Source organism: Onychostruthus taczanowskii, unplaced genomic scaffold, assembly GCF_017590055.1.
Source record: "Onychostruthus taczanowskii isolate IOZ18803 unplaced genomic scaffold, ASM1759005v1 scaffold5, whole genome shotgun sequence".
Classification (NCBI taxonomy): Eukaryota; Metazoa; Chordata; class Aves; order Passeriformes; family Passeridae; genus Onychostruthus; species Onychostruthus taczanowskii.
In genome coordinates, this window is record NW_024502568.1 from 4608311 (window position 1) to 4622963 (window position 14653).

At 36.5% G+C, this 14653-nt stretch overlaps 1 protein-coding gene across 1 annotated transcript in view; it reads left to right on the top strand.

Annotated features, from left to right (window-relative positions):
• Positions 1 to 9368, top strand: part of DNTT (DNA nucleotidylexotransferase) — a 78095-nt gene extending 68727 nt beyond the window's left edge. Inside the window, exon 11 of the mRNA XM_041415786.1 lies at positions 9282 to 9368. Within this exon, the coding sequence (XP_041271720.1) occupies positions 9282 to 9368 (87 nt within the window). The remainder of the gene's footprint in view (positions 1 to 9281) is intronic.
• Positions 9369 to 14653: the final 5285 nt, after the last annotated feature.

Consider the following 14653-nt stretch of genomic DNA (forward strand, 5'->3'; position numbering starts at 1 on the left):
AGGCTAATGCTCTAAGCTGGCAACAAGAGGTAGCTAAACGTTCTGCTGCCCCAAATAACAGAGTAAACCATGCATGTCTCACTTAACTCTGGATATGGTGTGAGAGGAGCCTAGAGCTACATTAGAAATCTGAGAGCAGACATCAACAACTTAGCATAGGGGAGTAGCAAACACAGGGAGCTAGAACAGATACAGATTTTAAAAGCTCATTTTCCTAAGACTGATTGATCCCACATTGGTCTGCAACTCAGGATTGTGTCAGTGCTGTCAGCAAATATTTGTTAGCCCTGTAGCACAGTACATTTCCTGCCTAGTGAACAAAGCCTAAGCATCTTACAGGATTTGAAGTAAGCAGCATTTCTTTGAAGAAATGAAGTCTCTATGCATAAACATAGGAAAATTGAATTAAGGTCAAAATTCAATCCATCACATTCTGGGATTTCTTAAATTGCACGTCTTTGATTTTGCAATCCCAATAAAGTTCTTCTGTAGTGGTTTGTTTATAGTAATCCCATATGAATTACTCACAACTGAGTTTTGTTTAAGCCAGGATTCTGCTTTTTTCCTCATTTCATTCATGCTTACAAAGCTTTATAAGGTAAAACACAAAAAAACCAACAGTGTTTGACAAAGCTGCTGTAAATAGCACAGACTTAAAGTGAAATGTGTGTACAGCTAAAGTGAAAAAAAGAAATAATCCCTGAGAATATTTTTAAGAACATTGTGGTAGTACAGAGATTGTCAGAGAACTGCAAGGACAATAAGTTTTTGATCTGTTTTTGTTTACAACAGTGTGCTACTTAACATGTTAAAATTTTTGCCTGTGTTGCCAGACAGGAAGTTCCAAGTTTCCTTTCACTTAGTGTACCCCCAAACTAAAAACATTTTAGTCTGGATGCAATCTATTGTGGAATGTTTTTAATTTTTAAAATTGTAATGGGAGATTGGAATGCATAACAATGTAGTGTTTTGCAACAAAGTAACCACAGATCTGTCACTTTAAACAGACAATAGCTCCATTTTATGTACAATATGGTCTTGTTTACAAACTAAATTTTAGCAAGTTCTGTTAAGTCAACAGATAATGTTTTTTGATATTTTAGTTTTCAAACTGTCAGTACTTCAGCACTGGTCTTTTTCTTTCTCCTTCATGAAAACTACTTGGAGTAAGTAGATTGCGTGTAGAAAACATGAAGACATTTTGTTACATTATGTTATGATATAGCTGGGTAAGTGCCTAGAATATTCTAATGTTAGCCTTATTATTCTATTTTACTTGATTAATTTATTTCTTACTGTTCAGAATTTAATATCAATAAACCTCTAAGAAGAGCTAGAGATGAGTTTAAGAGAAACATTCCAGTCTGGTATTTCTGATTAAAAGCACAGGACAAGTCCAGTGGTAAAATGAAATGAGAATTTATGATTATGGCTTCTATTACATTCAAAAATTATTCATGCCCAGAATTATTAGAATAAATTCCACTGCATTATTTTGCATCAGTACCATTACACATGATTCTGCCTGAGGGTATCAAGTCAATGGGTAGTGCTTGCAGTACTGCTTTTTCAATCATGCTTTGTTATACTGTCATTTCAAAAAGTAATTCTTTTTCCCTCTGATTTATTTATCATCTTGTTTGTAGCTGGCTTAGGAACAGATTAGATTTTATTTTAAGGCAGGCATGCTGATCTGAATATTACTGCAGAAAATACCAGTTAAACCTTAAAATTACATATGGAGATAATATATTGTCAGAGAAACTTCAGGTTATTGCTACTGAAAAGTGTTATGATACTGTCAAAAAATGCATTGTGTCTGCAAATGTTGTGGGGTATTATTATTGAATTTGTTGACATACTTCATGTTTCTAGCACAATTAGTACTTCATCATTTATGGTCTATAATTATAAATTTGTTTGTGCTGTTGATAGTCTCATTCATAGTCATAGTTTAAATAGTTCATAAAATGTCTAATTGCAAGTAAAGCAAAAATCACCAATAGCCAGTCTTAAAAACAAACCTCTTCAAAAAAACCAAATTAAAAACATTGGGAAAAGCACAGAAGGAAAAACACTTGAAAGTTGCTAGTCATGTTGTTTAGGAAAGTACTAGAGGACGGATTGTCAGATGTTATAATTATCCACAAAGTATAAACAATGCAAGTTGACCATAATGAAGCTAAATTCTGATGGGTAATTACTACACAGTTCCTTGGGGCTTGATTCTGTAATGTTTTTTTCATCAAGCAATGTTTCATGTTGAGAATGTTGTCTGACAGAGTACTGGTGGAATGAGGTGCTGTCCCTCTCAGGCTAGATAGCAGTATGAATATCAGGACCATGCAGAAGTTTCATTTTTCCATGGTACTTTCTGGCACTGTTCATACTATGCAAGACAATCATTGAGTACAATTATTTGAAAGCTCTTACATAATGACAGGTTTGAATACATTTTTATATGGAAATTGCTTTACTTAGCCTATTTTTCTTCTTCTGTTTCCTCCCCACCTTCTCCATAAAATCATTTTGCTTGCTGTGAAGGTTACTGAACACAATGACTCTTGTTAGCACTTTGTCTGCCTGATGATCAGCTGGAGATTTTAGAGAAGTAGCCACTATTTTACAGATCAGTGTTATGTTGTACTCCCATACTTTTATTGTCTGTTGAAGGCACTCAACCTCCTGTCAGTCAGTGCACTGCAGGAATTTATGGATCTTCCATAAAGCTTTTTCTACAGTTGCTTTATAAAATTCTGTGTCTGTAAGTGGTGTAAAATTGCAAAGCTATTTGTTATGCTGAGGCTCAGAGCAGATTTATGCTTTCCACCGAAGATGTGCAACATTCATTCTTGTAAAGTTAGCAGTAGCATAGAGAAGGAAGAGAAAATTGCTGCCTTCCTGCTTAGTGCTTGCAGAGCCTGCTTTCACCTTGCTCATGGCAGGTCAGCAGAGAGGAATGGAGTGGGTTGTGATGCTGAAGGTAAGGCTGCCTGGCACAGCATGACAGATCTGAATGACAGCTGGAAATCCTGGTGCATGGGCTGCAACTGGTCATGGATAGATCAAAGAGATGCACCTTCATCTGTTAAAAAGAAATTGAATCATAGTCCCTGTGGCTCAACATTGATATCACTTAATTCTGATACTGATGTCAATATTTTAGTCTGAGTTTGCATCTACTTGAATTCAGAAATGTCTGGACTCAAATTCCATTGAAATTTTCTCTTCACTACTTTCTTCAGTTTTACTTCCCTGTCTTATTATGTGTGTTGGACTCATTCTCCATATGGAAGTTGCTGAGCTTCAGAAGCTCATCAGCATGTTCAGTATGGTGAGAACTGTTAACACAGGGGAGGTCCATGAGGAGGTCATTCAAGTCAGTCATTTAATAACTCATCCTTTTTCTACCCTGTTACTGACACCGTCCATTTTGTCCTCTCCTGCTTTTTAAAATTTTTTTTTACTTATTTTTAGAAAATGTTAGTAGCATCTACATATTTATGATTCTAGGATAAGCCTAATTAAATTTGATGGGGATCAAGGATAAATACAACTCAAAGTGTTTATTCTGGGACTTGCGATAACTTAATTGTCAATAAATAGTGTCCAATTAGTTGTGCCATGGAGTGAATTTGGATAATTTTTCATCAATCAGTCTCTATAATCTGATTACCTCTCTTCTGATTGACCTTTCTGGGAGAAGATGTAAGTGTGAAGTTAAAACAAACATATGCTCTGCCTGTCTGTTGTGTCTTCTCTTGGGTTTTCCTGACTCAGTTGCTTTGACAGTGGTCCTTGTACTTGTCACATCCAAGGATTCTTAGACATCTGCAGTGAACACATTCACTGGTTGGCTTTGAACTCAAGATTTTGTTTTAAAATTATGCTTCCCTTGATAAGGGATGACTTTTTTATGACCTCTGTGTTTTCAAGTTTACTTTTTATTGTGAGCTAATGGAGGTATTCAGGCTTGTGAGGCAGCTCAGGCTTCCCAGTGGAAAACGGTGTTGAACGTGTATGATTTCCTAAGGCTTGTTTGCTAAAGTTCACCAAAAATCCATGCAGCTCACTGTAGTCAAATGGAAAAGCCTTTGGGATGTCTTTAATTTTGCACTGAGACCTTCCTTGTCTTCTCACTGGATTTGTGTACTTTCAGTCACATGCACCTTTAACTCTCAAAAATAGCAGGCAAATGCAATTATATAGGTAGAAAGCACTAGGTGGGTGCCTACACATTTTTAGCTTTGCAAAATTTTACTAGTTGATGGACAACAACTTATTTTTTGGTCTGGTCTCTGTTCTTTCTTTCTTTCTTTCTTTTCTTACCTTTCAGGCAGGCCTCATTTCTGTTTTTAAAGAATAATGTAGAGCAAACCCCAAAATTTTCTTGCAATTCTGATCATACAATAAATGAAAATGTGACTACTTCAAGCTTCCAAATGTCTTTTTATTTTTTTTCTCCTCAGTATTTTGTGGATTAAAAGAAGTTGCTTGGGGCTATTGTCATGTATTACATTTAATATTCATATATCAAGAAAATTTTTTATGTACTACAGCTTCTTGTTAAAAAATATTTTAACAATGGTTCCTATAGCATTCACAGAAATGCTCCCAAAAAGTGTTGGTTGTTTGCACCTCTTCTGACTTGTTGGTTTTATTTCAGTATATGGTTTTTTCAACATTTTCACAGATGAGAATAAATTTAATGCTCTTCCCCTTTATTGTCAGAACCTTGCACTGAACTCGATGAAATAGGACCAATGAGTACAGAAGATAGCTGCAGTCAATCTAAGAATTGCAAGAAATGTTGAAACAAAAATACTTGAGTGCATTGTTTTGTGGATATGTGATTGTACAGACTTCCTTGATGCAATGCTCAGACTGTCTCACAAGCTGAATATTTTTGGCTTCATATGTAGGAGTTTAGGTCAAAATAATCCAAAAGTCACAAAATAATGAAATGTATACCCATACTGTCAGGTATACATTATAAAAGGCTGATTTAGTAAACACAGCTTCTTGCTAAAGTTTCTGCAGTGCTGGTGTGACCTGTGTACCCTGGTGGTGCATCAACACCTGAGCTGGAGAACTGGCCCAGGGACAGAGAGCAGGTGGGGTAACACTCGGGTCAGGTAAACACACAGAACATTCCCACTGGCAATCATGTGGCAGATATGCTGCATTACCTGTTTCTGCCTTCACAATCCTTTCTGTAAGACCCTTTTGTTAATTATTTTTTCAAGAATGCAAATGCTGTTTGAGCAAATGGGATCAGAGAAAAAGGGAGTGTGACCAATGTAATAGCTTTGTACTTTTAGTCTGATATGTCATTGAGGTGTATTCTATCAGTTGTGGGTCTGACATTACAGTGCACTGCTTCACTGAATGCTGTGCCCTTTCATATCTAAAGAAGCTGTTGCAAGGAGTGTAAGCAGCATCATCTTTTGATTTGTCCCAATTATCTTTAATTCAAACTCTTCAATTGACTTGACATAATGATGACTTGTGAAGATGTCACTGAAGTGACAAATACATGTGTAAGAAATTTAAGGTGCATTGTGGTATCTTTGACCATATCTGATTAAGCAAGTCCTGTTGCTATCATCATTCATCTACAACTGACTTTACCCATAAATCTTATTTTTAGAATGGACTCTGTCCAAGCACCATAAACAATTAAGTTCCAAGTTTGCAAATGACAGTCTGTCCCCTTCTTTTCTGTTGTTCATTTATCATAGTCTTGCTTATGGCCATGGTGATAATTTCAGACATAAAGTGATGGGGGTTTAGACTGCTTGGTATTTATCATTCAGTCTACTGGTAGAACCACAAAGTTAGATATGATCATATTGTCACTATATCTCCACATTAATAATTTTAAAAAGAAAAGGAAATATTAAGGTCATTTTACTGATGTGAATATGTGTTGCATGTTAAACAATATGAAAATCAGTGATAGAAGACAAAATTAAATTTAAGATCCCTAAACGTCTTGTGTAAGATTTGCCATTTTAAAGCATGCAACGTAATCCTGGACACAAAGTAAAGGTTAGATTAAATGTGTATGTTAATGACATTCCAGGTGATTGTCTAGAAGCGAAGTTTTATCAAAGAGTGTTTTGTAAATTAATAACAAGGTACTGTTGGCAATAATCTCTGTGCCCTTCCTCCCCACCCCAGTTTATTTCATGTAATAGTACATGAAATAACAGTCCAGACAGACCTTAGTGTTCATGGTCCTTCAGGGTCTTTTGCAAAAGGATGTGCCTTGTGCACAATTTTATTTATAAGTTTCAAAAGGATAATAAAATCTTCTAGAGTATGACTGCATTCTTTCTGAATTACAGCTGCGAAGCATATAAAAGTCAGGGTTCTGAAAAGAGTAGGAAAAATGGGATATGGAAGGAAATTACTTGATCTTTAAGGGCACAATTAGGCTGTGAACGAATTTTCCAATAGTTTATAAAGCAGAGTTGTGCCAGTAATCAATTAGGAAACTTCATACTTAATTCTTGTTCTTCAGCTAATACCAAGGATTATAAGGATTTAAAGAAAAATTAATCAAATTTCCACCACATGTCTCATCTTCAGAATAGTGGATTTCACATGTATGTACAAACCTGGAGCACTTTGCAGCAGATTCTGCTGGTTCAGAACCATCAAATCCCATTTCATTAATGATAATATGTGGTACTAACTTCTGGTTTTGGGTACTTCAAACTAATTTTCTACGTTCATCTTCAAATGGGTTAAATAGTAATGAAATGCTACAGTGACAGGCTAAGACTTATTAATAGTATTACTTCAGAGTAATAGAGTATTTATTTTGATATCGGGCAACACACTGTTGTTGCCAAGCAATTTGGTAATAAACAGTTGGGTATCAGTCTGCTTGGAATATAATTAAATATGTGTCTTTCAAGAAGGCTGTGCTGTTGACTCTTGCTGATTTAGATAACTAAAACTAGAATTCTGCTTTATTATGTAACGGTTTTCTTTTTGCTAGATTCGTCATATAAAAATGTGATAGGAAACCAAGTGACAGTAGAAGGATAACATACATGAACTTTGGCAATGATAGTTAGGATATCATAAAGCTGTGCTAGCTCTGTGCCTTCACTCTCTGCTTCTCTTTCATCAAAAGTATTATTGATTATTCATACCAAAATGAAAAATAAGAGGTAGCAACTCAAAGAAGAAAACATTTGGATGGCAATTGCTCTACATTAGGTGTAGTTAATGGCCGTGTTTACAACCACAAATGCAATATATACATCCATTGAAATGACAGAATTGATTACATGGGATAAGAGAAGAGTGTACCAGAAGCTCCAGAGCATTGTTTTTTTTGTAAATTTGATTGATATTGGTGGGCATGTTTTGGATCTCCAGAATATTAGTAAGAAGATGAAATAAAATCACAACTAGGCAAGCAGTTCATTACTTCTCTTGAGGAAAAAAAGAAAAAAGCAAGAAAGAATGGTAGTGAATGCAATAATCAAATTTGCAGCACTGTATAAGCATAGATTGACATAGAAGGAAAATCATAGGTTATGATTAACATTAATAACACTTACATTGCTAAAGCAGTTGGCAGATATCAGCCAGAGATTCATTTAGAAACATTGCTTGTAGCTACTGAGAATGGTATTCAGCATCAAATACTTTGTATTAGAAATTTTCCCTGTCAAGCAAATGAAATGAGTTTAGCTTGCAGGAAAACATAAAGTGACAGAACAAAAGAAATGGAATGCAGTTTGGGGTCCCAGAGATATGAAGAGCTTCTATTAAACAGTGTCTGTAACATCTGTCTACAAGTGTAAGGTTTTTTTTCTTGTTTTACTTTTATTCTTTTTTTCCCCCGTAATGCAGGTGTATGGATTGCCCTCTTTTTCTTAGCAATACTAAAAGAAAAGAAAAAAAAAAGAAATAACAAATCCCTAAAATCCTGTAATCGCAGGAGACACTTGAGGAACAAAATATCCCCAGTATTGTTGTTCAATGGGCAGTTGTTGATGTCTTCTTTCCTTTTCTTTTACCCTGTTCAATTGCTATTTTCTACCATTTCCCCCTTGTCCTATGTGAAAAAGTTCAGTATTTCTGCTGTTCAGTGTTATTTGTAGGTTCCTTCCATTCCAGAATTTGACATTTGAACTTCCTAGCAAAAAAATGGATATTCTTACCCTATGCTTTATAAGCAATCTTTGCTGTTACAGAGACAACTTTAATTACTCAGCTCTCAGTTGTGAATGTCTGGTGCCAGAAGTTGTTCCACCATACCCTGGCTCTACTCTGATCAAATCATGGACTCCTGTTCCTGACCCATTCCTACAGGTGTGCTGGACAGCACAGCTCTCCTGGAGGCATTGCTTGGCAGCTGACAGAGCAGAGGTGCTGCTGGCACTCAAGTTCCTAAACATTGTGGTAGTCAGAGTTTCTCCTTACTCAAAGGAATTTATCTGTGGGTTCTCCAGACAGCATCTCCTCTTTCACAGTAGAGGGTAAATCTAGAAACTCAACCCTGAAGTTTTCACAACGCTTGAGTTTGATTATTCAGAGTTGATCACTGATTTAGACTTCAAATGATTCAGGAATTGCTGAAATATTGAAATATCTTTCTTGCTTACAAACTCACCTTATTCACCCACCTTAGAAGCTTTTAAAATTATTGTTGTACTTTAGTGATGAAAGGAATGCATAAGGCTATGTACTTTATTACATCAGCCATCATACAGCACGTAGGCTTGTGAGTGTTCCTGTGTAAAAATAATCTCCTGTATTATCAGAAGTGCAGGTATAAAAAACAAAACTGCATTTTACTGTAAAACATTCAGAAGGAGTGTGTGTAAAGAATAAAAAAGCTTGGTTCTTAATTGATGCTCTTAATGCCTGGCTATGGACAATTTGTGTCACCATCAAATCAGTTTGAATGCACTTATAGAGGACATTAATTTAAAAACGTTGATGATTTCATGAAGGAAGTCCTGCTACTGACCCTTATGGAAGGGAAACGTCAGTTGGAGTTGAGGGTCTTGAAAAAGTAAATCAAAGCAAAGTTGTGAGCTAGTCATTAAAAGTGAAAACATCAAGGAACATTAAAATTCTTTTTTAACTTGCTTTCGCATTTCAGGGTAGGCACACTGATGAAGACTGTGTATTCTATAGAGGATACAATGGGTAGAACTGTCAAATATTAACTCCTTTTCAACAGCAAAAAACATCAATTGAAATTTCTTTCTAACACCGTTATTGACTTTTCTTTTAATTTTTTTTCACAGAGGATCTTTCTCAAAGCTGGAAGTGAGGAAGAAATCTTTGCACATCTTGGCTTGGATTACGTCGAACCATGGGAAAGAAATGCTTAAAATTATTTGCCAGTGTACATTCATCAGTTGACTGCAATGGTCTTTCTGCCCACCTTGCAGTCTGGTATAGTTATATATGCATATATAAGTATTTCTGTGATAACAAAAAAACTAAATAAGTATTAGAAGACACTTGCACTTGCTAATGTCCTAGAAGAGTTTAAGTTTTTCAAAATCTTTTCCAGTCCTTTCTAGTTTTGAAGCTTCTGCGTGGGAGTGATAAGACAGAGCTTGTTTTGGGGGGAAAACTTGGAACTGGTGAGATTTTTGCTTATGATAGGAATTTACCATTAGTATGAACAATACTTGTTTTTTAAAGTAGTCAGCTACAACAATATGTAAATAATTCAAAACATTTGAGCTGAGTCAAAACATTACTGAAATCTATGCTGGTCTTTAACTGAATTTCTTGTGTATTTTGCTGAATCCATGTATAAAATTGCTCTGTATATAAGGCTTAATGACCTAGGCAGTAACTACTTTGCAGTCTCAGCAACTTGAGGCTTCAGCTGTAATATTTTCACAGGTAGGGCACCATTCTACAAAAACTACAAACAAGTTGATAATTCAGTGAGAGTAAAAAAACATTTCACAGGAAGGGATTTTGAAAGGGAAAGTGGAATCAGTAGCAGTCTTTAATTGTGTAGAAAAATACTATAAATTTATGGTTCTGATTTGGACTAAAGAGGAGTTAGGTTATGAGGTGTAATGGTCCTCAATCAGGAATTGGAATCATAACCTGCCTGAAAACAATGGTTTTAAGTGTCAGGCTGGTGACTGCTCCAAGACAAAAGATTTCAATTATCTGTGCTCAATTTAGATAGATGGAACTTTATTGACTAATAAGTGTGAATGCATTGGAATGGGATTTTACTTGCGCTGTTGGGCGTTGGCTGCTCTAGAGTGCTATTCCCTGTCTTTAGTCAGAAATTCATATAGGATGTGAGAAGCTTTCTGATAAAAGCCCTATGAGATATTTTGTTTCCAGAAAATATCTAGGTAGCTCTTGTGACCATAATGACAATGAAGGAGCTCTAATACATTTATCCTTTAAGAAACAGGGGCATTCAGTGCTTTAGGAAATGAAGCTATTTACTGATCATTCATCATTTGAGAATAAAGGTGATTAAGAGCACCAGGATTGGTCGAATAATTTTCTTCCTTATAACCTGGATTTTTTTTCCTCTGTTGAGGCTGACTACTACACCTATTGACATGATGAGGAAAGAATGGCAATGACAGGGCTGTGCACAACACTTATTACTGACAGTAAAGGCTTCCCATATTCAAACAGTATTTGTTACTAAAAAAAAGTATGCTTATTTTTTACTCATTACTTTCAACTGGGGAATAAACTTCTAGAGGACTGCGTTGTAAACTATTCCAAAACCTCAGTTAGGGTTGTAGAAAAATGTGTTGATGCCAGGAATTTGCTTCGAATTTGCTTCGTGCCTGTGTCAATAAAACCACCCCATTTAAGTGCAGTTTTGCTAACTGAGCTAAAAATTCAATGCTAGTTCCTAAACTGCTCTAACTATGAAGCACTTGCATTGCTTCCTGCTTTATTGTGCTGATGTTTTAAGTAGCTTCTCTGTGTTTTGCATCAGGATGCTGACACTTAAGTAGCAGTGACATTTTTCAGTCCTAATGGAAGAAAACAAAAGATATGCTACATTGTTTGAATATTCTTTCTACTTGGCCAACATTTATAACAAATTATACATTCCAGTTGTGCTGTTTCTGCAAACTTCAAGACACACACAAAATATAAAAAATTCTGAATTCCACATAAATAAATAATTCACATCTTGGGTGCCTATGCATCAGTTATAATTATGCCACCTATGAGGGAAAAGATACCAACACAAGTTCTGTCAGCTCCTCCAAGACTAGAGGAAATCAGTATATCACTTTATTCTTTATTTCCCTCAATTTTTCTGAACTTTATTTAGAATACATCTTACAGATTGCTCACTGAATCAACTATTTAAAAACAATATGGACCTGATTAATGAGGGGTTGTGTTTAAGAGAAGAACAGCCTAGATGACCAGGATGGTTTGGCCATGAAGAAGATGGCTTCTCTTGTGCCCACCCTCACTGGAGCAGCTGCTACCCCAGTCACTATCGCAGGTACCGTGTGCAGGACCACCCCTGATAGCACCTGGCAAAGCAGTCAGCTGAGACTGTAATTAGAAAAGGTAAAAGAGGAGAGCTGGGATGGAACAGGTTAAAGGAAATGAAGCCTTCATCAGCTGAGCAGATCTGGATCCATGTGCCAGTGAAAAGTCCCTCCAGTGAGGGAACTGCCAGAGTCAGTGGCACTGAAGCTTCTGAGCTCGTGAAGGACAGGTGGGGCCTCAGGGCATGGAAAGGGCAAACACTTGTAACAGGAACAGACCAATGTTTGTAACAGGAGGAAGGGAAGAGAGAATTTCAGATCAGTGCACTTAAAATCTCCTAAATTGCTCAAATGATTAATAGACTGTATTTTTAATGCACCTAGAGGAAAATAAAGTGATAAGTTATTGGTAATTTGTTCATCAGAAACAAATAATGTCACACTAATTCAGTTGTAAAGTCCCTGGAGGTTGTTTTTCTAAAATGTCTGTCCCTCCTCCCCTGCTTCTGCACCAAGGCAATTTGGCATGTAGTGAGTAGAGAAGGATCACTGGTTTAATTAAGCATCTACATACTAACTCTCTAAGAATTACTAAGAATTGGCTTTCTCAGGTGAGACCATCTTATTCCTTGGTATGAAATATATTCTTTCACTTTTTGATAAGCTATTACTTTCTATTTTACAGTTTTCTTTTGCAACTGCAGTTAAAATAACCAGGTCCTGGGTCTAACAGGTTAATTAAACTCATATAAACAAATGAAGACAGAAAGCTCTGGAATCCTTTCTTAACAGGAAGACCAAGCAGTCTTTTAGCCCTGCTGTGCAGATACACAAAGTGTCTTTTACTTTAGTTAGAATGCATCAAATGTGACTTGTTTAGCTGAAGAGGCTCCTTAGGTGTACTGTAGGACATCCTTCACAGCACCAGCTATTATGTAGAATACTGTGAAAATGTATTTGTGTCACCCTGAGCTAAGAGCCAACCAGAGGTACCACCTTGCACAATGTCACACAATAACTGGAAAAGGCTTTTCCCCATGAATGCCGTTCAAATCCCTTCAGAATAATTAGAAAGCTGTTTAATGTCTCCTTCAATAAATGAGTATTATAGGCAACCCATAAAATCTAACGCTATTTTTCAGTGGGTGCCTCCAAACAAATACTATTCCCAAATACTATTGGTGATACAGAAACTCCACATGGGGGGGCGGGGGGGGGTGGTGCTGGATTCCACATCCCAAAAGCCCAGGTGTCTCATGGAAATCACTTGGCTGATGAGAATCAATCCTATTTGCACATGGTTACTGACCATGGGGAGAGAAGGAGAGAGAACATGTGTTGGGTAAGTATGAAATCTCCCCGTTTTCTGTGTTTTAGTACATAAACACACTTACTGAAAACCAAGCTACTTTTTTTATGGTTGCAGGTATTTCATTCCAGTTCCTTTGTGACTGTGCAGCAAAAAAATAATACTAAATGGTATATTTCCTTTTGTGTTTCATTCTTGCCAAAATCAACATGCTCATTAAAGGGATTTTTGGAAATGGCAAGGCCCCTCAGACCCTTTCCCGCCATTATGATGTTTTAAGGGAACAATATTTATATGAAACTAACACAGATGCATTTTTTATTAAATAAATAGGAAGCTATGCATTAAGATATAATAGAAAATAGCAAGAAAGGTCTCCATTAAAAAAAAATGGATGATTTCTCTGCTGGGGAAGTGCAGATTATATTCCAGAAACTTGTGGTTGCAACATTTAGGGGGAAAAACAGCAAATAATAAAAATCATATCCCAGCACTTTGAAAATAAAATAATGGTCTTTGTATTTTTCTAACCACTAAAAGAGAGATGATTTGGAATTTTCTTCACAGCTGGATAGATCTAACTTCAAAAATGGAGCTTGAGGAGGTTATGTAATTGTGTGACTGGGTAGGAGTGTTTCTGCAGTTGGAAGCTGTTGCTGATGATACAAGCCTGAAAGTGTTCCATTTTTAGTAGCCTAAGGATGGGTTGAAAGATCACTTGGGCCTGTGGCTTCCATAAGTATACTCTATAAATCCCACACTTCAACATGGTGGAGAAATTTTGCCTTTGCACTCCTCTGACACACATAAGATCAAAATGTATTGAGAGGATAGCTGGGATCTGCTGCTTCTGGTGATCCTGAAATCCTTTGGTTCTGCTGTGAACTGTATTATCATATATGAACTGGGCTTCTGTGTTTTAAATCAAACTAGGATATCAGAGACTTAATTCTCTGCCTGTTGTCCTTTTACAGTATGTTTTTAGGTATGTTAAAGACTGCTAGAAAGTATACTTTGTGTTGGCGTTTTGTGAGTGGGAAGTGGTTGTTTTGGAAACCCTGACAGACTGCTTGCAGGGCTGGAGCTGTTGTAGGGCTCTTGACAAATGATTGATGTTTTAATTTGAATCCTTCACGATACCAACACTAAAAAAGAAGCCAAATGCCATAAATATCAGTGTCCTTTCAGACTGGGTATCACAATCACAGAAGGAATATGGGTGTTTTTCTCCCATTAATCTCACCCCTTAGCCCCAGTTAGATTTGATGTCATGAGGGGACAAGGACACACGTCTGACGGAGTCCACTGCCGAACACAGAACAAGGGAGGTTCCCTTTGACCACATATGACCAGGAAATTGGACATTGAACAGCTTTAAGCAAATTTCTATCAGATGCACATAAAGGGGCCTAATGAACTATGTATTTTTAAAATGTGCTGCAAACCCCACTGGTACATCTGTGTATACAGGGAAGGATTTTCAAAACCACCCAACTGAGAAAGAAACTGTAGATGGGTGGGCCACTCCACATTGAGATTTAGTGACAGATGGTTGCTAAGACAATCTACACTAGATGACAAATGAATATACATTAAAGCTTTCACAAGACAAATAAAAAGCCTTCAAGAAGCATTTGAACTGAAGTTTAATGATCATAAAAAATTACCAGCAAATCAAGAATTGCAAGCTTTTAAAAAGAAGGGCTGAGCAGAGAATAAACATTCTTCTAATGTAAGGGAGGTATGAACAGATATGAAGATTATCAGAGCTGTCAGTGATGGACTTAATATTGCAGTTATTCCAGTCCCTAAGAAGTCAAAAGAAGAACGTCTGTGAGTTGTACTAAATCCCTCT